At 45.5% G+C, this 27,691-nt stretch overlaps 1 protein-coding gene across 1 annotated transcript; it reads left to right on the plus strand.

Moving 5' to 3' along the window:
- Positions 1 to 6,813: 6,813 nt before the first annotated feature.
- LRRC52 (leucine rich repeat containing 52) lies at positions 6,814 to 26,744 on the plus strand. The gene is made up of 2 exons (XM_058538059.1): positions 6,814 to 7,558; positions 26,419 to 26,744. The coding sequence occupies exons 1-2, from the start codon at positions 6,937 to 6,939 to the stop codon at positions 26,742 to 26,744; spliced, it is 948 nt and encodes a 315-aa protein (XP_058394042.1). The 5' UTR covers positions 6,814 to 6,936.
- Positions 26,745 to 27,691: the final 947 nt, after the last annotated feature.

Consider the following 27,691-nt stretch of genomic DNA (forward strand, 5'->3'; position numbering starts at 1 on the left):
CCGCTACTGGCGGCCCGGGTTCATATCCGGGCACGCACCGACGCACGGCTTCTCCAGCCATGCTGAGGTCGCCTCCCACATACAACAACTAGAAGGATGTGCAACTATGACATACAACTATCTACTGGGGCTTTGGGGAGGAAAAAAAAAAAAAGGAGGAGGATTGGCAATAGATGTTAGCTCAGGGCTAGTCTTTCTCAGCAAAAAAGAAAAAGAAAAAAGAAACTTGCCCAAGGTCATACAGCTATTTAGTGAGAGAGCTAAAATGTTATAGGCAGTCTAATGCCAAAACCCATATGCTTAAACATTATATTGTATTGCCTCCCAACCAACCAGTCACTAGCTAAGCCCTATGGCTTCTCCTTTGTAGTTCCTCTTGGATCTATTCCCTGTCACTGCCCTATGGCCATGGCCTGCTCTGCTGAAGCACAGGGAGTTCTGTGGGTGTTAGGAATAGTGGTGGGCCATAACGGGGAGCTTTGAGTGTCAGGCTGATGGGCAATTTGGCCAACACGGAGTCTCTGAGCCTGAGAAAGGGCGTTGCTGAGCTGGGGGCAGCCCTGGAGGGGAGGGTGGGCAGGAGGCACAGAGGCCGGGGAGGAGACGGGTACATCAGTCTAGGTGTGAGGTACAGTGGGCCTGAAGCAAGGGGGTGGGGGTGGGAATGAAAAGAAAGGCTGGATGCGACAGACATTACCTCACCAGGCACAAATACTCCCAAGGATGGAACTTGGTTTAATAATTCTGTTACTACGGCAACAGCAAAAGAATCTATCTCAGAAAGAACCCAACGTGGCCCGTTTCTGCACAGAAGTGTGGCAGCTGTAAGCTGGGAAACAGGAGTGAAGGCGAGTGGCCAAATGACGCAGCAGGACGTGTGGATGAGGCTTTTCTCGTAGGCATCTATCTGAACTTTCACCCTCCTCAGTTTGGGGAGTGGAGCGACATTTGAAGCAAGCTCTCTAGGAAGGAAGACAGCAAGATCCATGAAGCAGAGGCTATTTAAGCCCTATGACAGACTAGTGATCCTGCCTCTGATACTTAGACTAGTCAAGGACACCCAGAAGGGAGGGGGTGCCTTGCCCACATCTGCCCTCATGAGGGCTCTCATGGGGAACAGCTCAGATTTGAGAGCATGCCTGGCGACAGAAGCAAAAGCATTTATCACAAATTTAACCAGTCACTCAGCTATCTGCTTTCCTCCAACTTAGTATCACTGGGACGATGGCCAGGTCTTAAAGGTAACTTTTTCAGTCTGTCCAGGAAGTGAAGCGCTAGGAAGACCCTGCCTCTGGGAATGGGTCCATGAGCTCCCATGGGAAGAACCGATGCTCACCGCAAGGCCCAGAGGAGAGTAAGCGTTCTTCCTACGAGCTCCCTAGCTCTCCCCCTATTTTCCCATTTGTCCTCTCAGGAAGATCATGATGAGATACTCATATCATTCCATTTGTCTCCGACAGCCAGACCTTCCAAAAAATTAACAGCCTTTTAAAGACACTAGGAAAACTTTGAGACTTAGAGACATTCTCCCCAGCCTCACCCAGGATTCATGCTATCCTTTTCAATTTGCAAATCAAATGCTCAGTTGACCCCTCTACATAGCATCAAGTAGAGAAACCTCTAACATCTGCCTGCAGCACTTGTGCTCAAAGTTTTTACCTCCCACAGTACACATTTTCTTGAAAATCTGTCCACAAGGAACGCTGAAGGAGATACAGGACTAAATTTCCTTCAGTCCTCCTCCTGAGCTCCCATGACCCTAAGTGAGGTACAGTTTCCCCCTAAGAGATCACCAAAGGCTTTCATTGTGTTAGAATTTCAAGATCAAATATTGCTCTGAAGACTAGGCCAGAGGGTCTGTGGCCTACTTGATTATAGATTTCCACTAGAGCAGTTAGGCACTGTGAGGGGCTTTGATAAGTACGCAATGCCCAATGGTTTGCCCAATGGATACAGCATGTTCCAGATTCTTTTGGAAGGAATTCCTCCTTACAGGAGTGGCTACATAGTGAATTTGAGTCACCTCAGGCATCAATGAGTCAATTGTCACTGGCTTTGCCACTCATTTTTTGAGTAAGCTTAGGCAAGTTGTTTTTCCTTTTAGCTTCTTTGCCTGCAAAAGGAAGAAAATTATACAAAATATTCTCAAAGGTTAATATAAGAATTTAAAGCTGAAAAATGTCATAAGCCTTCTGAAAGACAAAGAACTCCAAAGCATAAATAGATCACAGAACAATAGTGATTTGATCTGGTCTGAAATCAAGGTACCATTTAGGGCTAGGAGGGGACAGTTTATTTCATGGAGTCTGTAAAAACAATAATGAGCATTCTGAGGCATTTGCACATGATGTGGTGGCATAGCTTAGGAATTAAAGGCTTGCACTCAGGGGTAAAACTTTCTGGACAAAATCCTGCCTCCATCACTCACCAGCTCTGTGACCTTGAGCAAATGGCAACTCTTAGAGCTTCTTTTTCTTCATTTGTAAGATGAGGGCCATGCTACATGACTTACTGGTTTGCTGGGAGGATCACATGCCTGACACAGGGTGAAGAATAAACAGTAGATATTGTGTTATATTAAATCACATTCGATTTTTATAACAACCCTAGAAAAGCAATATTTGTCATCCCTATTTTATCAAAAAGGAAACTAATGCCCATGGAAGCTAAAGTGCTTGCCCAAAGTCATTCAATGAGGAGTCTTCTCACTTCAAATCTCATACCAGACCTCAGTTATCTCTCCCATATTGAAATCCACAAAGAGAGTCCGTGTTCTCCTCCCAAATCAATGGGCTCAGGAGAAGTCACAATGCGAGTTTCAGGCATAATGACTATTACACAGAAGCCTGGCCATGCAATAGTTTATAGATTTGTTATAAGCTGAACATGCGATCCAATCCCCCCAAAATGGTATGCAATTTCAAGGCTTCCCCTTGGATTCCTCTGGATAGTGAATGCTGCAGAAAAGTGTAATGTGATTGAAGCCTGAAAACAAAGGGAGTGATTTCCTCTGGCCTGCACTCTGGAAGGGCCCAATCTTCTGAGCAGGGACTCAGGCAGCCTGAAGGGAAAAGACAAAACAGTTCATACCCGCTGGTACTAAAAACAGACCAAGGCTCATAGATGCATGCATACATACATACATACATAGATTTAGCCCTTAGGCCCCAGCCTTCCCAGCATGTTTTGGGACTTTTTTTCTCTTCCAGGCTGACTTTCTTGTTCATTTTCATCTGCTTTCCATGGGACTTGCCCCAAGCCCTGTACCTGTTGAGAAGACTTTGCTGAAAAGAGCTCAGGCAGTGTCAAAAGTCTGGGGTGAATTGGACACCTTAAGCGGTTCCTACACCAAAGTCCTTGAAATTTTGACATTCTTTAGACCTGAACTCACTAAATTCCTTGCCTGAGAAGCAGAACAAAGTACTGACTTGTGTGCCCATATGTTGCTAACCCCATGTAAGTCCTGAATTGAACACATTAGCAGTTTTAATAAAATGGGACATGCATTTCTTTGTGATTTTTCTCCTGAGCAAATGAAAGTAGGCCCAAATTACATTTCCCTTTACACTTGAACCCGTGCTTCTTGGTGGAATACTTACTGGCTAACATTTATGGACCTCTTACACTGTGCCAAGCAGTGCGTTGTTGCTTGAATCTCTGTCTCTAGTGCTTGGGTCTTAAAGCCTCAAGCATCTGTTCTCTCCCTGCACAGATTGGATCTTGATGGAACTTTAAATTCAGGAGGGCCCTTAGAGAGCACCCTGTCTTGTTCTACAGAAAGGAAATCAAGGCCCTGGGACTCACAAAGTCACACTGCTTCATAGTGAGAGAAATCGAGCATCTTAGATGTGTCCACTTTGCTCTATGTCACCCTGCTCTTTCCGTTTATAATATCAAGGGCTGAGCCCACCTGTCTTTTGGACCGTGAGAGAGCTTTTTGGAGACACACTGGTACCTGAGAGGAATTATTAAGGTGGGAAGGTAAGCTCTATCAGATACGGCTAAAATTAGGAGCCTGCCCAAGACCAGACTCAGCTAGGGAGATGGTACCGATACCAGGAGCTTCTCAGCACACTCAGCTGATACCCACCTGTGCTACTGGAAGGATGGTCACACTGGCCACCTAAGGGGCAGAGGTGGGCTGATAAAACAGCCGTACACACTAAGGGCAACTCAGCCACAGCTGAAGCTGCATGAGCAGCTCTACGAAAAGAATAAATTCCATCTTTGCAGCCACCTGAGAAGTGGGGCTCTGTAGTGTGATTAGAAGGAATAGGAAGGCTCTTCTCTTGGCCCCAAAATACTTCCCCTACTGGTTCACTAGGTGATGCCTGTAACTTTTCCATTATGAAGGAATTTGGAAGTTCTAAGGAGAGTTAGAAATTATCTAGTCCACCTCCCTTAACATATAGATGAGAAAAATAAAGCCCAGAGATGTTTTGCAACTCCACCAAGGGCAAATAGCCTAGTCTAAAACTTCCCAAAGCAGGATCCAAAAAAAAATAGGTTCACAAGATGTTCCTTGAAAAAAATTTCAAAGGTTCTGAGATCAGGTAGTTTGCGAAAGGCAACATTCTCTATCCTCCTTTGTCTAGTCCACTCATTCTCTATTTAACAAATATTTACTCAGTCTCAAAATGAGGAACATATTTTAGGGATCTGTCTAACTTGACAAAGCTGAAACTAGCCCGTGGGTATTCAGGCTTCAGGACCAAAAAATACACAGAGACCTCAAGCGAAAGGACTATTCCTTGCAGTTAACCATTTGTGCTGCTTTGTTAAAATGGTACTACTCCAGAGGGAGAGACATAGCTGACTGATGTCGCTCAATAACCTTTAGTGTGCTTTACTTATCTAAGGCTTTTCTAAGTGACAGCACTTGTAATCATATGGCCAAACAGGTAAGCCTGAGCCTGAGGCTACTGTCTTGAGAAAGTTAGTCTACATGAGGAGGCTGGAAATTAAATGGGGCAACCTGGAGACACTGGCTCCCGGAGGAAAGAAAGAGTCAGAAAGAGGGAGAAAGGCGTAAAAGAAAAGGGGGAAAGTCAGTAAAATCACTCCACGAGCCTTGGCAGGCCAGTCAGGGTCAGCTCTCATCAAAAGGAAACAAACAACAAACACGGCCGCTCTAAATAAAGCATGCCGTCCGCATCGCACCATCAAACCGCACCCTCATCCCAGCAAACAGAGGAAACGACCACTTTGGAAATTAATTCTTCTCCATAGACTTTACATAACAAATTCCTCTCCTGGGCAATCATGTAAGATCTAGCAAGGAACATATTTTTTTTAATTATAGGGAAAGGGTGACTCCCCTATCAGTAAAATCCTGCTTCAATTAGTACAATTATCATTTGGGTTATTATTTTAAGTGTTCGAAATTCCTACTTAAATAAGGTCACTTTCAATTTGGTAAACACCCCTAAGTCATCATCTTAATTCATGGCCAGTCACCCTAGGAATGCTGAGTAAGTAAACAAAATCAAGCATTAGCTAACCAGCCACAAATCCACTTGAGTTTATTAATTTCACTCTTGGCAGAGAAGCAAGAAAAGGGAACAAACCATCAGAGACATTCACGCATCATTCATTCAATAAATATTTATTACATACCAGGTGCCAGGCACTGTGCTAAGCTAAATATAGGCTTCGTTACTTTCTTAATATTCATAGCTATGTTATATACGAATGTTTTAAAGAATGAAATTCTATTTTCCCTAAAATATAAATTTTAATTCCTGAGATGATTTTTCTTTGTTTCTGCCCAAAGTGCCTTCCCCCATGGAGTGGATGATACATCCTAACTCTTAAGCTTCCAGACTCACCAGCCCCCCCTCCAAAAGACTCCCTCCTACCATCCATCAGGTAGTTAATGAATATAAATGCACACTAGAAGCCCTAGAGAGGCACTCACTATTTTAGAAGTCCTAGGAGAATGCAAATGGTAAGAAATAGTTCATACCATTGCACTCGGATTTTTTTAATATACATTTGGGGTTCGTTTTAGGGGGAGTAGCTTACACTTGTTCAAAAGGTTTTTTAAAATACTAATACTAGTATATATTCCAAATGCAGACAGGGTTGTATGCAAACTGGAAATATAATCTTAAGAATATCACCTATAATCAGAAGAATTCCCCTTGTCTCCTTTCAAAGGAGCACCCCACTTTCCCACCTTCTCCCGACAACACCAAAAAGATGGCACCTATCCAAATTCAATAATCAAGGAAAAGACGCACTCTGGGAACTGACCTTAAAGAAGTCACTTTGCTCATCAGTAAAGAAGGGAGGTGGACGGGAGACTTGCATGTCCCTCCAGCGGGCTTGTGGATTAGGGGTCCAATCTAACCTAATCCTCTACTACAGCTCTGAGGAAAGCTGGTAGACACACACACACACACACACACACACACACACAGGGTGAACCCATGCGCCCTCTCCCCCATACTGCAGGCCCTGACACCCCCAGGGACAGCCAGCTTACCGAGATACACAAAACACCCCCACACCACCCAGAAGGAGAGGCAGGACTCTCCCTCCCTCAGCCAGGCAGTCTCCTGAGGCTGCTGACATCACAAAGGTGTCAACTGGCAACCTCATTGTCATGTGGCTCTCCCCTGGCTCCCCTTCACTTGCAAATGCAGGGAAAGGGTGAGACCTTTCAAAGCCGCCAAGTGGGCAAGCTTCCAGCAGCGGTCCGGGAGTGGGGAGTGAGCAATCGGCAGAGCCACCAAGCCGGGCGGCGGGGTGTTGGGCCTCGCGTTTCAACTTCTGTTCAGTTCTCCTGTAATGGAAAATTGCTTTGCACAAAGCTAGAGTGTTACAGTTCTTTCCAGCGCTCGTCCCCCGCCCCACCCCGTCCCTCGGCAGCCTTCTGAACAGAGGGACAGCGCCCGCAGGAAGGTGGAAGGAGGGTAGTCACGGCTTTTTACAATGTCCCTTGCTTCAGGCCCTGGGCCAGGGTGGTTACTCTTTTCCTTTGGAATGGGACTGGTATCGGGGTCAAAGTGTCCAAAAAACTGTCAGTGTCAAACCCAAGAAGTGATCTGCACAGGAATACAGTTAACTGAATACCCCCCTGACATACCTCTGAACACCCGGAGGCTGTTCCTGAACGATAACAGCATCACCTTTTTGCCAGCGATGAATCTAGGACTCCTCAGTGACCTTGTTTACTTGGACTGTCGGAATAACCTGATCCGGGAGGTGATGGATTATACCTTCATCGGGGTCTTCAAACTCATCTACCTTGATCTCAGCTCCAACAACCTCACCTTGATCTCCCCATACAGTTTCGCCATGCTCAGCAACCTGGTGCAGCTGAACATCTCCAACAACCCTCATCTGTTATCTCTTAACAAGTACACCTTTGCCAACACCAGCTCTTTGAGGTACCTGGACCTCAGAAATACCGGCTTGCAGACCTTGGACCACACTGCCTTCCATAACCTCATAACACTACAGACCCTGTACCTGAGTGGAAACCCCTGGAAATGCAACTGCTCTTTCTTGGACTTCACCATCTACTTAATAGTGTCCCATCTGAACCACCCAGGTGAGGGCTTGATTGGGTGTGGGGACGAGGATGTGATGGAGTAGGAGGAAATTGTTGTAGAAAAGATGAAGTCAAAAGACGGTCAGGATGGGAAAAAAAAATCTGGGGTTAAGCTGATTGAAAGCATTCTCATTGCTCCGCAGGATCCATCCTTGTGTTGACTGGAGAGGCAACAAGGCTCGGTAGAAAAAGTTCTGGAATAAGAATCCAAAGAGCTGAGTTCTGGTCCCAAAGGCAGCACTTACTAGTTGGCTGCCCTTGGGAAGGTCACAGTTTCTCTGAGCCTGTTTCCCGATCCATAAAGTGGGGACAATAATATTACCAACCATACAGAGTTGTCATGTCAACATAAAATGATGTGTGTGGAAATGATAAAGTACTATAATTGCAAAGCAACAAAGTAATACAAGGACATTGTATTCCATTGGTTAACTATTTTAATCTGTTTAATTCAGTGACTGAATATTTCCAGAATCTAAAAGTAAATTCAGTCATTCATTGGCAGTAGAAAATCCAGTAGGAGTACGATGTATAGAAGGCAAAGTTCAACAGAGATGGAAGGAGGGGTACGCGAGCTGCCTGGACAATGAGAGAGGGAAGAGAGGCGAAGGCTTTCGATAGCTCCTTTGTCTTCAAGATGCTAACCTCACAAGGAGAGAATGCATGAATCAGTGGAGAATGGGTCAACAGTGCCCACTGTACCGAGCAGGGAGATTCCAATCTTACCGGCAGATTCTCATCTTACCTGGTAGATTTCCAAACCAGTTGCTGCCAATCTGTTCACTGTCCCCACCTGCCCTCTGCCATGGCCTCCAGTGCCCCCACTCCAGTGACTCATCCCCTGTTCTTTTCAGTGACTTTATTGTCCCATCCTCATCCTCCAAATCTCCCACTCTACCAACATCACTTTCACCCAGGGAAGTCAGAGCTTCATAGAAATGTGAAATAACTCCTCACAGAAAGCCCAGAGCCAGCAATATAATCTAGCAAAATTGAACTTTGAATAGAAAATCAAACCCTATCAAAATCAGGTCTCCTCTCCCTTCCCTGAGTGTTTGTTTTTGAAAATATTTTCATGCACCAGCTTCACAAAAGTTCTGCTGAAGTTTCCACCATGAAGTCCTGCCCATGTGGCAATATCCTGGAAAGATTCCTGGCCAAAATGACAGACTTTAAGGGGATCTGGGGGAGCTGAGTGATGACAGCAAGTAAAAATGTGGCCTCCTGGCCTTCCAATGTGCATGTCTTAAAATGTCTTCCAGGCAGGGCCTGGACTATGGTGAGACAAGTGAGACTTCTAGGATGCAAAATTGAAGGAGGCACTGACAGTGGGGATCTCCTTAAATTTTGTGCCCTAGGGACCTGGTCCTCCTGCCGGGTACTTAGATTTGCAGTAGAATAAATTAAAAGGAATGGACTTTGTCAGACCATCTTCTTCACAGTACTATTCATAAAGGAAAACAGGAGCAGGTATCTTGGGTAGATTGCCTTACCTCTCTGTACCACCCTCTCTGGGAGCCAGAGATAATGTCTTCTACTTTTCTCAATGACTGGTGCTGTGGTGATTTCTGGAAAGATCTCTAAAAGAGGGTCAATATTAATCATTCTTATGCAGTAAGTGTGGTTCCTAAATGGAATTCTCCCCTGTCAATGATTAGGTAACTAGCCTGTAGAAGAGCATCATCTTCTCTTGCCCCCTCCCCACCATACATACACATTTTTCCTTGAGCAGAGCCCACCAAGTTGCCAGGGGGACCTCCTACCCTAGCCGAAAAGGGTGAAATAGCTTGGCTTCTTCCCCAGTCCCTAAGCCTACTGCTTCGCCTCCTACTAAATCTCCTTTAATCAAATTTCTGGTTATAGAGTCGTGTGTTCTCAGAATTTTCAGGCCACCTACTTTGGATGTCTTGACTCAATTCAATCCAGGATTATGTAGGATTATAAACCAGATCTGTTTCACTGCATGTTTTCAAAAACATCAGAAGGGGCTATCTATCTTGTCAAGCCCATAAGCTCCTTGTGAATGAAGAGTCTGTCTTTTGAGGTAGACAAACCTTTCATCCGCTCTCCAATGGGACCCCACACACAAACCTACAACTGGTAATCTGCTCATCTTTCTCTGCTGTTTGGTGGCCCAGAAGAACCCTCTCAGGCCACTTCATGAAGAACTATGGTCTCATTGCTCCAGTACACTGCTATTATCTCTTAAAACCAGTGAGCCAAAGGCAGACACAAAAATTTATATTTATACAGAGCTTTGCAGCTGCTGAAGTTTTTTCACACATGATGTCTCATGGATTCTGATTTATAAACAACCAGGGTACTCAGATTATTTCATAGATATATCCTTCCTATATCCTGAAACATGGCCACATAAAGAAAATGTTCTTTACTTTGATTGTCAAACCAACCCTTAAATTTTGCGCCCTAGGACTGTGGAAGAGTCTAGGATTGGTATTTTTAACCCTATCCAATGGATGAGAAAATAGACTGATGCCCAAAATCACACAGCTAGCAAACGGCGAGAAAATGATTTGAACATCTTGATTTCAAATTCAGGTCTATTTCCATAGACTACTATCTCTTAAATCCTCAAATTACATGATAACTATGATTCTATAAGTCAGTTTAATTATAAATATAAGCGATGTTATTAGCATATGGCCACAGCATCTAAATTTCAGCTTTATTTCCTATCTGGCTACACTTGGAACTCACCCGAGACCATTTTCATTGGATAATAAGCCCTAACCATCATAAACTCATTACAATATGTCTGCAGTCCCCTTGCAAACTGAGGTTTCACCCCAATCCACCCAAACTCCAAAAGGATGACTCTAACCTCAGTGTCTGCTCTCCTTTGTGCCTTATTTAGTGTGGTTCTCCTTCCCATATATACACAATCACAAACATACACACAAACACACATGCAAACACACATACATACACACATATACAAACACAAAGAACTCCTACACATACACACCTTACATATATACATGTACACACCTACTCACATACACACTCACCCACATATTATATGCACATAACATATACACATATAAATGTATAGACACACACCCACACATGAACAGACACACATGTACACGTGAAGTTGAACACACACACAGTAAAATACATTAGATACTTCCTTTTCTTTTTAGCCAGACCTCAACATAATAGAAGATATTTACTTCATGCAACTGTCATATGATGATTCACAGTCTCTGTTGGGTGAAAAAATCTTTGCTATTGACAAACACTCTTGGTGAACCCTCAACCTTAAGCCCACCTATTATACCACATTTGCTATCAAAATGGTGATCTTTGGCATGTTCTAGAATGGAGTCTACACGTCTCTCTCCATGTGGCCCCATTTCAGGATATAGGAAGGATTTCTATGAAATAATCTGAGTAACCTGGTTGTTTATAAATCAGAATCCAATTTAAAGATTGGTTTCATTTTAGACCCAAGGGGATACTGAACCTTGGGATTGGGAAATTTTACCTGTGGTACAGTATTAAGTCAGTAAGACAGTGGAATACCAGTATATAGATCCCTTCAAAAGCAAGGCAGTGAAGGAAGAGACGTCTGGGCTAACATTCAGTTCATCCATTCATTCACTTAAATATTTATTGAGCACCTACTGTGTGCCAAACAAGTGCTCATAGAGGTAACTAGCCAAGAAGCCTGGGGCTGTGTATGAAGACTCATATGACTGTGGGTCGTCTGCACCATATGCGTCCCATGGTCCTGTCAGGCAGAGCAGAACTAACCTCACTGGCCAGAGCAAGACAAAAGAGGGCAGCATGTGCGTATTTGAGTACAGCAGGCACGTGGGACAGCCTCAGCTGCAGGTGATGAAGAACAGCCACCATGCAGGCAGGAGAGCCCAGTGTTAAGAGCTTAGGTCCTGCAGTGACACAAACCTGGATTATAACCCTAACCTTGCCACTTACTATTTATAGGATATCAGGTAAGTTACTTAATCTCTCTGAACTTCAATTTCTTCATCTTTCAGACAAGTATAATAATAGAACCAACCTGTCTAGGGCTGTTCTAAGGATGAAATTAGAACATTTATGAACTGCCATTCACATTAAGCCTAGCACACCATAAGTATTCAATAACCAAATGGTTGGCAGATGTTGAAAGATACAGGGTACTAAGAGAGTGGCCAACATCAATCAGGTGGTCCCGGGACAAGCAGGGGACTTCAGGAAGGCTCAGCACACTTGGTAGGACAGTGTGCTCTGTCCAGGAGACTCATGTCCAGGAGACACGACTATAGAGATTTGCATGCAGAGATATAGATAGGATGTGGGAAGGTGGGCAGCAAGTCCCAGGACTCCAATCTCTGAGAAAATCTTGGAGAGAGTTGAGTATTAGACAAGTTATGAACACAGGAGTTCAGACCCTGGGAAACAAAGCCAGAAGCCCAAATCAAGGCTTTATCTCAGCCCGGGCCATAAGACTGAGTGCTGGGCTAGCAACAGCAAGGTGATTGTTCCTGAGTTACCTGAATCCGGAACTGAAGCTCTACCTAAAGACAAGCCCCATTTCCAGAAACAGGTATGGACATGCAGACAGCTTTCTAGGGATGAGGGCAAGGAGGTCAGGCCAACTGTAGGGCAGACATGACCTTGAGAGAAAGAAGTCACCTACGTGGTGTGATTTTGTGATCTGAAGAGTACTAAGCAATACCTTTGCTTCAGTATCTCCCCATGCACTGCCTACCACTAGGCTAAAATTAGCCATTAGAGATTCACCTCTTTGGGTCCAAAAAGTGCCTGGATTTTGCAGAGGACCCTGCAAAAATAAATGAAATCCTGGGCAGAATAATACAAGTGCCCCTGAGCTTCTATCAGCTCTCGTATCAGAGGGAAGAGTGAATTCTCGGGAAATCCAATTAGCTAAGATTAATTCTACCACAGTGGAGAACCTTGAAGGAAGCCAAGGTCCAGGAAAGAAACAGAGAAGTCTTAAAACAAAAGACATGAGGGCAATAATATGTCTTTCCCCTATGTCACATTTTGGCTAAGGTCGCCCCCCACAGAGGGGCTGTAGAGGAGGCCCCTCTACACCAAAAGAGATTTGGCTCTGTTATCAAAAGTCTTCTCATCAAAAGAAACCCTCCAATGATATACTCACCAGATGCACTGAAAACTATTCAGTCCTCAATGAGCACACATATTCCCTTTCCAAACACAAAAATTACAGCAGAAATGGAAGTATGTCGTAATGTGCCAGGTGCCAAGGTACTCTAGCAAGCCCTCATCAATACGGAGTTAAAATAGACCCACAGATTCCATTTCCTTCTTGGCCCAGGTCAGCAAGTAGGAGGACCAATTCCTGGCAGGAACTGTAATTTTCCAGTCATTAATGATATTTGAAGGTGAGAGAGACAATTGAGCTCTTCCCAGGTTGGAGCTCCCTAGCAGGACAGGGTTGAATGTTCCTCAGGAAACTCTCAAAAACTCACGCAACTCTAAGCTCCTGGACATAAGGAACCTGGCCTCCTACATCCCCTTCCCCTCCACCCCCAAAGTCTGGTCCAGTGCTGTACAACAAAAGTTTCTGCAGCAATGGAAATGGTCTATATCCATGCTATCCAGTACAGTAGCCACTAGTCACATGTGGCTATTGAGCTCTTGAAATTTGGTTAGTGCAACTAAGAACTGAATTTTTTATTTTATTTCATTTCAATTCATTTAAATAGCCACACAGATGGCTAGTAGCTACCATATTGGTCAGGGCAGCCTTTTAATACAGGATGCTTACACTGGAACTTTAGAATCCAGCCTCTTCACAGTAGGTGGCTATGGAGCCAAGCCCAGCCTGGACACCTCCTCAGATCCAAGTTCATTGTTTTCCCCTAGCGCCATGATATTTCCTTACTACTGGACACATCACAGTCCATTCAACTCTGAAACATTTATTATGTGCCCAACATTATGTTATAATGTTGGGGTGCTTTTATCACAGAGAAAGAAATCATAATTCATGTCTTTAATAAGACAATCTAAGGATACAAGAGAGAGAAAATAGAGTTGAAAGCCAGAAAGACCCATCCTGGTCTCACCAATGCCACTGTGTGATTTGGGGTAAGTCATTTCCCCTCTCTGAGTCTTACTTGTCTTTGTAATAAGGGAGTAGAATTAGATACTCTCCAAGGCAGTCTTCACACCTAGATAGAAAGATAAGATGCAATTAGATGAAGTAAGAGGAGAGTAGTGGCCAGCAGACAGAGTCCCAGATGGGCAAGTGCATAATGAGCAAGTGCTGAGGTGGAGGTGTTCCTAGAGATGAGGGCTATGATCACATTATTTAGGAAGTGCAATTAAGAAGCAGGCAGCCTCTAACTCCAGCATTCTCCTTCCTCTGGTCTTAAGCACCCTCTACTTTGCTAGAACAATGCCTCCATCCCCAAAAGACTCAGTGCCCTGGAATTTCCTCCCAGGCCTTGCCTGCTCAACCAATGGTTCTCAAACTCTAATGAGCACAAGAATCCCGGGCCCCACATCCAGAGATTCTGATTCAGTGAGCTGTTGGTGCAGGCGCTCCTTAGGCCACATTTTGAGAACCTTATGACAATGGCCTGTGTTCTAGATCTATAGTGGCTGCTCCAACTGGTGAATAAAGTGATTTGCGCTGAGATGTTAGTGGCTTATAGTGTTTTAACGTGTCTCCCTCAAGGGGTATCTTCAACTTGACAGGGAACAACCAGAAACAGTGAGAATTCAGAAAGTGGCAGGCTACCAGGGGTAGAAGTGAGGGTAGTTTCAGGACAGAGGGTCCCTCTGTGTCAGCTTTTAAATTATACTCCTTAGGAAGTCCTGCTTGAGCCCGACGGGGGGCCCCACAAATCAAAGAGGAGTCTGGGCAGGAGTGCCGCAGAGGCAGGGGGTCAAAGCCACTCAGGGACATCTGCAGGGACCAGATGGGCTGGGTCATGTGCTGTTTCAGGTCCAAATCATTTTGAGGCCATTTTGAGCAAAGAACATCTTAGTTTCATTCTGAGGCTATTTCATCCTGTATTCTAGGCTGCTGTAATAGGATAATGGCCCCATTTCAACCCACCAAATACAAAGTCATCTACAACTGTGCCAAAACTTAGATTTCCAGAATGAATTCAGGTCCTCACACTCTTCCGCTATTAATGCTAACCCATCTCCTCCATCAGGGACATTGCAGTAAAGACCAGATGCCAAAAAAGGGGACAGCTGGGCAGCAGACATTTCCAAGGCTGTCAACTGCTCTGCTACAACGTCTCTCCTACCCTATCACAAACCCCCTGGCCTTGTGGCTCCCTCCTGCTGAGAGCCAAAGGAGCAGCTCATGAGGGCAGTTAGGGGGCTGGGAGGGGTGCGACTGGGTCAGTGATCCCGAAACTATCCAGAAAATCCAAGAAGGGATGGGGGTGGCAAGCATATGCAGTTCAGAAAGGATCCTGGGCAGTTTTCACACACTCCCTAACTCAGCCCAGTTGGGATCCCTGAGAGTAGGTGATCTAAAGTTTCCTTAAGCTTAGAAATGCTGGGTCTCTATCTATGACCCCTCTGGTCACCCAATACCACTCATGCCTCTGGAAGGCAGCGGTGCAAGGCTGGCCAAAGCAGCCAACCTTGGTTTCCTCATCCCTAGAAGTGAAGAGCTCCCCAACCTGGAGGTAATCTAGCAGAGTGTGGATGCAGCTAGAAAGAGAAACAGGGGTCTAGCCATGAAGGGCTTTTGAATGATTTTCTGGGGAACATGCAATGTATCCTGAGAAGCATTGGGAGGCAGGCAAGCCTGGATGCAGGGCTAGGAGGCTCCAGTAGGCATCCAGGCAAGAGAGGATCGTGGTTTACAGCAGCAATGAGGATGAAAAGGTGTAGACAGGTCAGAAGGAACCGTTTAGAAGGTAGAAGCAATAGGACTTGGGACTGAACTACACCTTCTCACAGTTCTCTGTACTCCCTTTGTGACTTCTGGCACAATTCTAAGTAATAAATAGATTTGTATTAATTTAACATTTGTTTTCTCTGGTAGACAGGAAGGTCTATGAGAGCAAAGAGTATGTCTGAATCTTCAGAAACTAGTTCAAGTCCTAACACAGAGAAAATGCTCAATAAATATTTATTGAGTGAATGAATGAATAAATGAGATGTGGAAAATAAAGGAAAAGAAAAAATTCAAGGGTAACTCCCAAGGCTTTGGCTTGGACAACTGTTGGGGCTTCACTGAAACAGACACTCTTGGAGGAGGGTCAGTGAGGGGGTTAGGGGAGAAGCCAAGTCCCCATCTTGAGCATGTTGAGTGGGAGGTCCCTGTGAGCAAGTAGGCATTTCAGTGTTCTGACCAGAAATTCAGAATAGAGAACACAGAAGAAAATATATATTTGGGAATCATCAGCTCACTGGTGATCATTGAAACCAAACAAAGGATGAGATCAGCCAGGGAAAGAGTTTAGACTGAGAGGGTAATAGGGCAAGGACAGAAGCTTTGGGGAATGCCACCATATTGAAGGGTCAAGTAAGAAGAGAAACCTATGAAGTACTCCGGGCAGGAGCAGCCAGGGAGGAGGAAGGAAATAAGAGAAGGATGGATTCATGGTAGATTTATGGACGCCAGGAGAAGAAAGAGTTCCAAAGAATGGAAGCAGGTCAGATAAGTACTGAAAAGCGTCCATCAGATTTAGCTACCAAGAGGTCCCTGCTCTCTTAGTTCCAGTGGCGTGGTGGGAGTGGACACCAAACAGCGATGGGTTACAAACTGAGCAGCAAGGAAGAGAAGGAGTGGAGAAAACAGTGTAAAATCTTCTAGGAAGCATGGCAATGGACTGAAGGAGATAGGGTGATAGTTGGAGGGAAAGCATGTAAAGGGAGCATTTTTTTTAGGAGAAAAGGGATCCAAGCATGTGTTTATCTGCTGATGGGAAGGAGTCAATGCAGGGCAAAGACACGGGGCAGTGGGGAATAACTGATGGGGTGAGGCCCCCAAGGAGGCAGAAGCAGGTGGTTTCCAGAACCAAATGGAGGGGTAAGCCTGAACGGGGAAAGACACCTCCTCTGGAACTGCAGAGAAGGAAGTGAGGGTAAGCACACACGGGCATGAGTGTGAGGATGTGGCACAAATGGAATCAAGGGGCCCATCCAAGAGTGTCTATTTTTCTTTCAGTGAGAAAGTACACGTACACAAAGTATTTTTCTTTCATCCAGAAAAGTACACGGTTTCACGTGATGTTTTCTATGATGCTTCTGTAAGACCAACCCAATTAGGTAATTGTAAAATATCCCTTTGTTCATGAGATGATCACCCCCTAGTTGAGTGTGGATGCAGCTAGGCAAAACTAAGGTGGGCTCTGGATTCAGACTACCTGGTTTTTAATCCTGCCTCTGTCACTTAGCAACTGCATGACTTAGGGCAATGATCACCATGAGACCCGGATTCCTCATCTGTAAACTGGAGATACGTTAGTACCTATTTCTTTGAGTTGGGATGGTTAAATGAAATAATCCATATGAAGACTTTAGAAGGGCACATAGTAAATGCTCAACTAATGTTAGCTATGGTTGTCATTGTTATAATTCTTAAAGAAAGCGAAGAGATCAGTTGTCTGGTGGTGATTCTGAGTGCTACAAGGGATGCAGAGAAGGGAGAAAGCAGTGTGGGTTTACAGGGTAAGCAGTGTGGCAATGCTGCCCTTCTGCTAGGATGCATTGTCCACAGGGAGTCCAACTCAGGGGCCCCAGGGCTATTGCAGTGGGGGAAGGTGTTTTAAAACTTTCAAAATGATAAAATTATATAAAAACACCTAACCCAATGCTTGATCCATATGCAATGACACCATTTTGGTCAGAACAGTGGTAGATTTGGCCTTCCCCTCAACCCAAATAAAGGAATAACTAAGACATCTGATACATCCAATTAAAACATAATTAAGACTAAAAAGTCATGTTAAACAAACTTTGGTAATTTTAAGTACATTTTCTTCTAACAGCTATGATGCTTTAGCCACAGCATTTAGTTGAGGTGAGCACAGGCCTTGTTAACCCTATTGGACATTCACACAGGGGTAAGGAGCCCAGGCTGGCTCCTGAGCGCACTTATTGCACTGATAGTTACTGAGCACCTCAGGGTGCAGGGCCTGGGCCAGCCCCTGGGCACACAGCTATGAACGGAAACAGACATGCTTACCTTCTAGTGGGAGAGGAATAAACAAACAGATATATGACATAATGTCGAGTAATGGTAAGTGCAATAGAGGAAAATAAGGTAAGGGGAGGGAAAGAGTGTGCCTGGGACTGAGGACAAGGCAGATACTTTAGGTTGGGTGGTCCCAAGGAGATGACATTTGAGCAGAGAAGTGAATAAAGTGAGGGGACAAGCCATGGAAATATGATGCAGGGTGGAGGGGGTATTCTAGACAGAGGAAAGAGCAAATGCAAAGGCTCTGGGGTGGAATGAGCTCGATGGAATAGAAGGTGAGTATGGCTGAAGCAGAGTAAAGGAGGAAGAGAAAGATAAGGAATGAGATGGAAAATTAGTCAGAGGCCAGATCATTTTTAGGACCTATAGGCCACGGAGAGGCTTTTGATTTCATTCTAAGTGTGACCCATGAAAGGGTTTTGATCAGGGGAGTGACATGATCTATGATTTACAGATGGCTTCCACTGCTAGATGGAGAGAGACAGTGGGGAAGGCAGGGACACGAGTTGGGAGGCTATCACAGTTCAGGAGAGGGCGGACAGTGGTTCGGCCCAGGTAATGATCCAGATGACAAGAAGAGGTGAGAATCAGGATATATTTTGAAGGTACCACTAACAGGATTGGCTCATGGTTTGAATATGGGATGTGAGAGAGGAAGCAAGGAGGACTCCCAAGATTCTACCTGGAACTGGTTAACTGTGGTACCCTTCTGCTACAGAGCTTTTCTAAATTACCTGTTATCTGTGAGGACAACTGTCCACTATCTGGACTTTTCTGAGCAGATGGGCAGTTATTAAGCAGGTTCGCTCTAGGTCAAACTGAGAGCAAACTAGCATTTGCCTTTAGTTTCCAAGAACCTCCTGGTACCGTCGTTCCTAACCATCATGCAGCTGGCTCCCCTCCCCCACCAAAACCTACTCAAGAAAGCTGGTAGTGGGGTTCACCCTTGGGTAGGGCTCAAGTCACTGGCTTCTTTTTCAGAAGACTTTACACTTTAAGCCTTATCTTGTTGGTGGAATGAAAGGTTTTATCTCCTGCTGACAGAATTCTGGGTACTGACAAGCACATGAGGAGGTATTATGAAGAAAAGGGGTTTTTCTACCTCTAAATCATGCCCATATACAACCATTTATACAAAAAAAACCAGTCTTGTAACCTAAAGCACCTTTAAAGCACAGGAATAATCAGGTTGAACTTGCTGGATTTCAAGTTCTTTTCTATAATGTTCCAAGAGTCTATGAATCACATCTAACCTTTACAAAAATATAGACTCTTTATGCAAAGAAAAAAATCGTGAGTATCAGATAAGAACTGTACTGCCCAAACCCAAATCATCCAAGTCTTTAAGGTTTCTAGATGCTAGCATTTAGACTAGGAGTCAGCACATGCTTTCTATAAAAGGCCAGATAGCAAACATTTTACGCTTTGTGGGTTTCTGTTGCAACTACTCAATTCCATTATTTGTAGTGCGAAAGTAGCCATAGAAAATACATAAATGGGGGCTGGCCCCGCAGTGTATCGGTTAAGTGTGCGTGCTCCGCTGCTGGCGGCCCGGGTTCAGATCCCGGGCGCACCGATGCACTGCTTGTCAGGCCATGCTGTGGTGGTGTCCCATATAAAGTGGAGGGAGATAGGCACAGATGTTAGCCCAGGGCCAGTCTTCCTCAGCAGAAAGAGAAGGATTGGCATGGATGTTAGCTCAGGGCTGATCTTCCTCACAAAAATAAACAAAAAAAAGAAAATACATAAATGAATGGGCGTGGTTGTGTTCCAATAAAACTTTATTTACAAAAATAGGCAGAAAAACAGGTAGCAGGCTGGATTTAGCCCACAGGTTGTAGTTTGCTGAGTCTTGACTTATGCTATCAGGGGAAGACAGCTAGGTGATGAGGAAGAGGAGCTCTAGAGCAGGCAAAGGTAGAAGCCAATGCCAGGACTAGAAATGCTCAGAGGACCATGCATGAGGGTCTGAGGGGGGCCTTGCTGGCCAGTTGGCTTTGGTGGTGTTGGGCTGCTATATGGCCCGATCCAGGTTCCCTCTAGGGAGTCATCTCCTCTGGGCCGCGCATACTACAACAGAATATAATAGTGATCCCTGCAAATTCCAATCGGGGAACCTGTCCTAAACAGCCAGGCCAAAGACACGAGAGTTTAAGGGCTGCTGTATGAGATCAGATCACTAATCCACCCATTCTCTCCTGTACACTTTCAACAGACATATTGTGCATCTACCGTGTGCCAGGCACTGGGGATACAAAGGTCAACAAATACGGTCTCTGCTCTCAAACAGTAATTGGGGAGTAATAATAATTACCTTTTGACATCACGCTGCAGCACTTGCCTCCTCACACTCCTCCCCGTCTGCACTTACCCTCATTTCCTTCGCTGCAGTCTCAGAGGACAGAAGAGATGCCCCTTCCCAGTTCAAGGCCTCCCCCTCCATTTTGTCCTGGAAACCATCTGTTCCTGCTTCCTCTAGGACTTCACACCCCTTACCTCCCTGAATCCTCCCCAAACTCTCACAAGGTAAGCAGGGATCGGTGTCCGCCTTGTGTAGAGTCGTCCAAGGTGGCAAGAGTTTAGCTGACCCACCCATAGTCTTCAGGCTCCACACAGTCCCTTTCATGTAGCTGAGCATTATGCCAACAACATCGACCCCAAGGGGTATTAATAACAAATAACATTTAACTTATTCAACAAACATACTTCGAGCTCTAGAATATGTTAGGCATTGTTCTAGGTGTTGGGGACACAACAGTGAACAAAACAGAAAAAAAATCCATGTCATCGTGGAGTTCATAATCTAGTGGGCAGAGACAGACAAATGAATAGGTGGTAAATCCACTTCCTTGACAAATACGTAAGTTAGCTGGAGGAAAAAACAAGAAAGAAAACAAAGTACCGTACATCTACTGATGTTCAGGCAAGCCAGGGCCTAACGAGGAGAAATGGGGGAATTATGCCTTTCTCTGGGTGCAAGGTGGAAGTTTTATGAAAGAGTGTTTAAGCTAATAGAAACTGGTGGTGTGCTCTTGGGGGTAGTTGCAGTTTAATAGAGAGAGGAGTCTCCAGATTCCATCCCCTCACTTTATGTTGCCACCACGTGGATGCTCGACCCTACACTCAGCCCAGATGGTTCCTGAGCAAGTACCCTGGTGCAGAGGGCCCAGGGCAGCCTGCACTCGGCTCCTCTGGGGTGCCAAATCCTGGGAACCTGCAGCAGACTGCAGGGCAGAACTGTGTCCCTTCTGAGGCCAAGAAAAGGAACAGTTCCTCTTACAACCACTAGGTTCAAAACAGTTTTCTGAAAGGGACGTTTCCTGGGCTCCCGCACTAACAGGTGTGGCTCTGGGCCACAGAAACTCGTGCTCCTCCATGCATCTGATTCTGGCAGACAGGTTTTCTGCCTGTGAGCAATGTGCTATGTGTGGAAATAAACAAGGGGGTAGTTTATGTTTCCTTAGGAAATACTTATAGGGAGAATTTAAACATTAACGACACCTGTAATTGTACCTGGGCGATTTAACTGGAGCAAATGCCCTGGGCCCATGGAGTGGGGCTGAGAGAGGGATAACGTAGGGTCTAGTCACCTGTGTGTAATGTGAATGAAGGCCCTGGAGTTGTGCGGTACACAGCATACACAACAGTACCTGGTAGCCTTTTGTCAGTGGCAAGGAGATCAAGAAAGCCAAAGAGGGAATAATTGATGAACAATTTATTCATTCTGCAGCATGGGAATAATTAAAACTATGCAGTGGGATGGTGAAGAGTTGAGTTTAATTTTGTAAAGTACCTTATATGGCGTCTAGCACATAGCAGGCACTCCAGGATCAGTGGATGGGTTTATAATCTCTAAAGTCATCATACCAGACTAGGAAAAAAATGTATGCCTAACAAACTGAAAAAAAGGAAATGAAATAATAAGTAGAAGGCAACAAACTAGAAAGAAAGGGACATAAGTGGGACAAATGGAAAACAAATAGTTAATCCAAATACATCAGTCTAACTTTAAATGTTCATGGACTGATTAAAATACAAAGTTTGCTAGACTGGATGAAAAATAAAACCCAGCTACATGCTGCTTATAAAAATACACCTTAGGGCCGGCCCTGTGGCTCAGCGGTTGAGTGCACGCGCTCCGGTACTGGCAGCCCGGGTTCGGATCCCAGGCGCGCACCGACGCACCGCTTCTCCGGTCATGCTGAGGCCGTGTCCCACATACAGCAACTAGAAGGATGTGCAGCTATGACATACAACTATCTGCTGGGGCTTTGGGGGGAAAATAAATAAATAAATAAATAAATAAATAAATAAATAAATAAAAGAACCCATTAAAAAAATACACCTTAAATATAGGAACATAGAAAGATTAAAAGTAAAAGGATGGGAAAAGATACATAACGCAAACACTAACAAAAGAAATCTGATACAGCCATACTAACATCAAAGTAGCCTTTAAGGCAAGAAACATTACTAGAGATAAAGAGAGGTATTGATCAATGACAAAAAGGTGAATCTACCAGAGAGATGTAACAGTTGTAACTTTGTATGCATCTAATAACATATCTTCAAAATATGTGAAGCAAAACTTGACAGAGTTATATGGAGAAGTACACAAAGGCACAATCAGAACTGGTGACTTCAACCTACTCACAGCAACTAACAGACAACTAATAGACTAATAGTAACTAAGAGACAATAGATTTCAAAAGTCAATAAAAAGTCAAAAAGGATAAAAATCTAATAAAGATATAGTCAATAAAGATATAGAAGATCTGTATAAAACCACAACCTAATTGACATACATAGAAGAATATACGCAACAAAGACAGAATACACATTTTTTTCACTGGACATGCAAAAATTTACCAAAATTAACTTTATGCTCAGCCATAAAGCAAATTCTCAATAAGTTTCAAAGGACTGAAACCATAGGGAGTACGTCTCTGACCACAGTAGCATTAAACTAGAATTCAATAATAAAAATATTACTAGAAAATCCCTAAATATTTAAAAATTAACTAATTCTTTTAATGAATGATAGCTCTTATTAACAAGAATAATAACAATCAGACACAGATTACACCTTCAAGAGCTAAAATTCTCTCTCATAGTGGAGAAAAGACATACCTCTTTTCTGATAAATAATCACAAAACAAGGTAGAATGTGCTAGACTCAGTAAGAGTGATACAAGGAAATACTATAGATGAGTTCAGGAGTGGGAATAATCACATGTCCTCTGAGCTATGAGGATGGGGTGGTTGGGGAAGGGATCCTGGGAATAGATGCATTTACACTAGCCCTCAAACGATAGGAAGGACTTGATCATGCAAAAATTGAAGGAAGAGGTCATTTGATGCAAAAAAAAAAGCAGTATCACAAAGCTAGCTACAGATAAGAGCAAGATGTAATCAAGGAATAACAGGTAGTTTAACTGGAGTGAAGGGTGGGTTACTGGGAGTACTGAGAAGTAAGGTGGGAAAAGTAGAAGGTGGCAGATGCTGAGGGCTCTGAACGCCAGGCCAGGTGGTCTGGATGTTATTCTGAGGCCCACAGGGGAGTCAGAGCAGAGTTTTCAGCCACAGCGTGCCTGGGATGAGCTGTGCTTTAGGAGGGGAAACTGGGCAGGCATGTGTGAAATGGTCCGGAGCTGGGAAACTAGGAAATGGTGGAGACAGGGAGACCTGCTGGGAGACAGGACAGCCCACACCTTGGCAGTGACAGGGAATGGGGAGGGGGAGAGAGAATGCAGAGGTAGAGAAACCCTCCCCACGAACCACCCACATCCCTCACTTAAGAGCAGCCTAACAATGCATTAAAATCACTGCCTAATTGCTCCTTTCAAGGTAATGCTCCACAACGGGGAAATGTGTGTTTAATGTTTAGTCTCATCTCTGCCACCCAAGCCCCAATTTGAAAGCCCAATCTTTTTAAAAATAGAATGAGATAAACCCCCCTAGACACACCTCAGACCCTCAGAATCCCACATTTTCCTTTCTCAAATACATCTTTCTTTGTATATTCCTGTGCCAAGTCTCTGGTAGTTTGAGCAGGGGACTCAACCCTTCTCATAGAATTCCTGAAGCGTTTCCAGGAGCCTCCCCTGCTTCTCAGCAGCCCCACTCTTGCGCCTGCTGGGCAAAGCCCCAGAGGTCCTCGAACCAGGTGAGTGGAGAGAGGTCTAGAGGCGTAATTATGTTCCTGCCCCTTGACAGCAACCTGAAGCGAAGGCCCAAGGCCCCACCCCCTTTCCCTCTACTTGAGAGTTCTCCCATGGGGCAGGGTCTCCTGAGGGCCACTGTCCCAGAGTCATTCTGGAGAGGGGCTTCTCCCTCTCCTTTCCTCTGTTAGCATTGCCGATGGCAGATGGGACAGCCCCTGTGCTGGCTTCCCCTCCTGCATCTGCACCCTCCTCCAAGAGTGAGTCCTCAACAGCATCACCCCCTTCAGGCCACCTTCCTGCAAACGACGTCACTGTAGGTGCACTGACACAGAAGCAGGGTGCAGGGGAGAGTGTCCAGCTTGGAGCAGACTTACAGAGCACTCAGCCTGGTCAGCTCTTTCCAGCCGCCCAAATCCAACCGCCTCCTCCCCAGTCAGCTCACATCTGTATTCCTGTCTCTAATTCTCCTGCTTCTGCTCCAGGCCAAACCTGATTTCCCTAACTTCCTTGGTCACCAAGGATATCAATGCCTTCACCTAGTCTGGAGCTTCTACCCTAAAGTTTAGCGGAAGCTTGTCTCCACACTAGCTTCTGGCTGTCTCCCACGTCTGCCAAAAAAGCTCGGAGACCTCAGTCCTGGTTCCTCTGTCTTCCATCTCCTGCCTGGATCCTGCAGGTTATCCTGAACCTTCAAATTATTAAACCTCTCTGAGCCTAGGTTTCTTATGTGTAAAACAAGGATGATACTATTATGTGTATCAAGTTTGTTATAAGAATTAAATAAGATAACATTTGGGCCGGCCCCGTGGCTTAGCGGTTAAGTGTGCGTGCTCCGCTACTGGCGGCCCAGGGTTCGGATCCCGGGCGCACACCGATGTACCGCTTGTCCAGCCATGCTGAGGCCGCGTCCCACATACAGCAATTAGAAGGATGTGCAGGGCCGGCCCCGTGGCTTGGTGGTTAAGTGCACGCGCTCCGATGCTGGTGGCCCGGGTTCAGATCCCAGGCGTGCACCGAGGCACCACTTCTCCATCCATCCTGAGGCTGAGTCCCACATACAGCAACTAAAAGGATGTGCAGCTATGACATACAACTATCTACGGGGGCTTTGGGGGGAAAAAATAAATAAAATCTAAAAAAAAAAAAAAAAAGAAGGATGTGCAGCTAGGACGTACAACTATCTACTGGGGCTTGGGAGTAAAAAAAAAAAAAAGATAACATTTGTAAATCACTCAGCATGTAGTACGAGCTTAGTAAATATTAGCTGCTTTTATGATTTTGATGGTGGTTATCTCAAGGCCTGCTCTCAGCCCTGAGTTTAAGCTCACTGATATAAACGCCTGCTGGATATATTCATCTGGGCACCACACACAGGCACCTCAGCACCAGCATGGCAGTGTACATGGAGCTAGATAAATGCAGGGCTGAGGACAGAGCTCCGAGTATTCTGTGCAACTACTGTGCACCAGGCGTAACCGCTTGCCTTCCCACCTGTGGCAATTGTATCCTCTCGACTACTCTGAGAACAGGTATCATTCTTTGTATTCGTAAGATGGGGAAACGGGATTCAGAGAGAGAATCAGGTATCCCACAAAACTTTACGACATTAGTAAATGACAGTCTGGATTTGAACCCTGGTCTGTCTGGCTCCGGAGCCCACTTTTTTTCTGTTATATATTAAAATCCATGGTGCTCGATATGGGTAGGTACTCAGAGAAGTAGCCAAGCAGCTGAGTCAGCTGCTAAAAAGGACTGAGGACTCTTGTAGACCCTGTGATCAGCCAGTGAGGCCAACATCATCACTGAGAAGCAGAACTGCTTCCCTTACTGGTTATTTCTTTCCCCTGAGCCTCCCACCCCCACCACCACTGATTTCTCCTGGGTGGTGGGTGAGGGCACACAGAGAACACACAGTAGGCATTTTCAGGAAATCTTGTTCCTCCCGAGAGTTGAGCCAAGTGGTATGTGATGCCCTTGGGTGGTCCCTGGCTGGGCTCAGGCACAGGAGAAGGGAAAGGGACACAGTGGAGGGGGGAAGGTGGGGGTCAAGAAGAGGGAGGGGAGAGAGCGAGATGATGAACATCAGTGGAGGTCTGCGGAGTGTCAACACTCCATGGGGCTCTTGCCTAAATTTCCACCCTCCCAGGTCCTTTTGTGGGGTCTCGTTCCTTGAGGAGCCTTAAGAAGCAAAGCCCATTTTCAGGAGGTGACTTGAAAGTAGCTGAGGCCAGGGCAAGAAGCAGTCCAGGTTCAGTACCTCGCAGACTTGAATGCGCCCACAGATCACAGGGGTCTTGTTAAGATGCAGATTCTGATTCAGGAGGTCTGGGGTGGGGCCTGAGATTCTGCATTTCTAATGCAGTCCAGGTGATGCCGACGCTGCTGGCCCACAGACCACACTTTGAGTAGCAAGGGTCCAGATAGCCTCCCCAGGGGCCCCTTGGCCTTAGGACCCCAGGAGCTCTGCTGTTTCCGCACTCTGCCTGCTGTGTTTTTCCTCATAGATGATCAAAATGCCACGTGTGTGGAGCCCACAGAGCTGGCAGGGTGGCCCATCACACAGGTGGGGAACCCGCTCCGGTACATGTGCATCACGCACCTGGACCGCCAAGACTACATCTTCCTGCTGCTCATCGGCTTCTGCATCTTCTCCGCGGGCACCGTGGCCGCCTGGCTCACAGGTGTGTGCGCCGTGCTCTACCAGAACACCCGCCGCAAGTCGAGCGAGGACGAGGCTGAGGACGAGCACGGGCAGCGGGTGGAAGTCAGCAGGCGGATTTTTCAAAGTAGGGCTGACTCGGCCCAGGATGGGTTCCCTCAGCTCATTTAGTCGTCAGAGACCACTCTCAGATACGCCTTTCCCAGGCCCCCTGCCATGTCTCTCGCCCTCCCTTTCCTACTCCCTCAGTGCTGTCTTGGACATCGAAGCCTATTAGTAAAATAAATAAAATGCTTGGTGGCCATTTCACGGGTTGGTCCTTTCCCTCTCGACTAGCCCAAGGGCACTTCCTTGGGTTCAGCAGTATGGCGCAAAACAAAGTCTAGAAAAGCTATTGGATGCATCTAAATGCTGAGGAAGCCCACCGCCAAATCAGGCCAACTTGTGTTTAATGAGCACCACCTATGCCCCTAAACTAAGTGCTGGAGGGAGGGATATGAGATAAGATCTGTCCTCAAAGAGCAAACAATCTGGGGGGAAGTCAAGATTAATATGAACCAAATGGAGAAAAATATCAGACACAATGACAAGAACTGACATTAATGGGATACGTCCACGGGCCATCTTTACATGCCATGTCATAATTATCACAACAATCCTATAACGTTGATATTAGTTTTTAGTGAAAAATTGAGGCCTGGACAGTTAAACAACCGACCGAGGTCACCCAGCTGGTCAGTAGCACAGCCTCCCAAAGTCCACGTTCTTTCCTTTACACAAAGCTGCCTCCCCAGAGAACGTTCAGTAGCATAACCGAGGGCTCATCATGTGAGCCTTGGACGAAACAAAGGAGTGAGGCACGCAGAGGTGGCCCTCACTTACTGAGGCCTCACCAAGAGCCCAGCATCAGACCTAGCTTTATACACATTTCCTCACCCGGTGAACCATCTCAGCAAGTAGGTCAGGTGGTCGTTCGTACCCTCATTTTCCTGAAGCTCAGAGAGGCTAAGGAACCAGCTCAAGATCACACAGTTGATAAATAGCAGAACGATTGCTGAACTCTACGCTGCCTGCCACCAAAGCCTATGGTCTACACACTCTGCGCTGCCATCTTTCAT

Source organism: Diceros bicornis, chromosome 4, assembly GCF_020826845.1.
Source record: "Diceros bicornis minor isolate mBicDic1 chromosome 4, mDicBic1.mat.cur, whole genome shotgun sequence".
NCBI lineage: Eukaryota > Metazoa > Chordata > Mammalia > Perissodactyla > Rhinocerotidae > Diceros > Diceros bicornis.

What these genes read in the sequence shown, in the direction of transcription:
- LRRC52 (XM_058538059.1), top strand. Translation starts at nt 6,937, where the DNA reads ATGTCCCTTGCTTCAGGCCCTGGGCCAGGGTGGTTACTCTTTTCCTTT. An exon ending in GTCCCATCTGAACCACCCAG is followed by an intron (nt 7,559 to 26,418) that starts GTGAGGGCTTGA and finishes TTTTCCTCATAG; the next exon opens with ATGATCAAAATGCCACGTGT.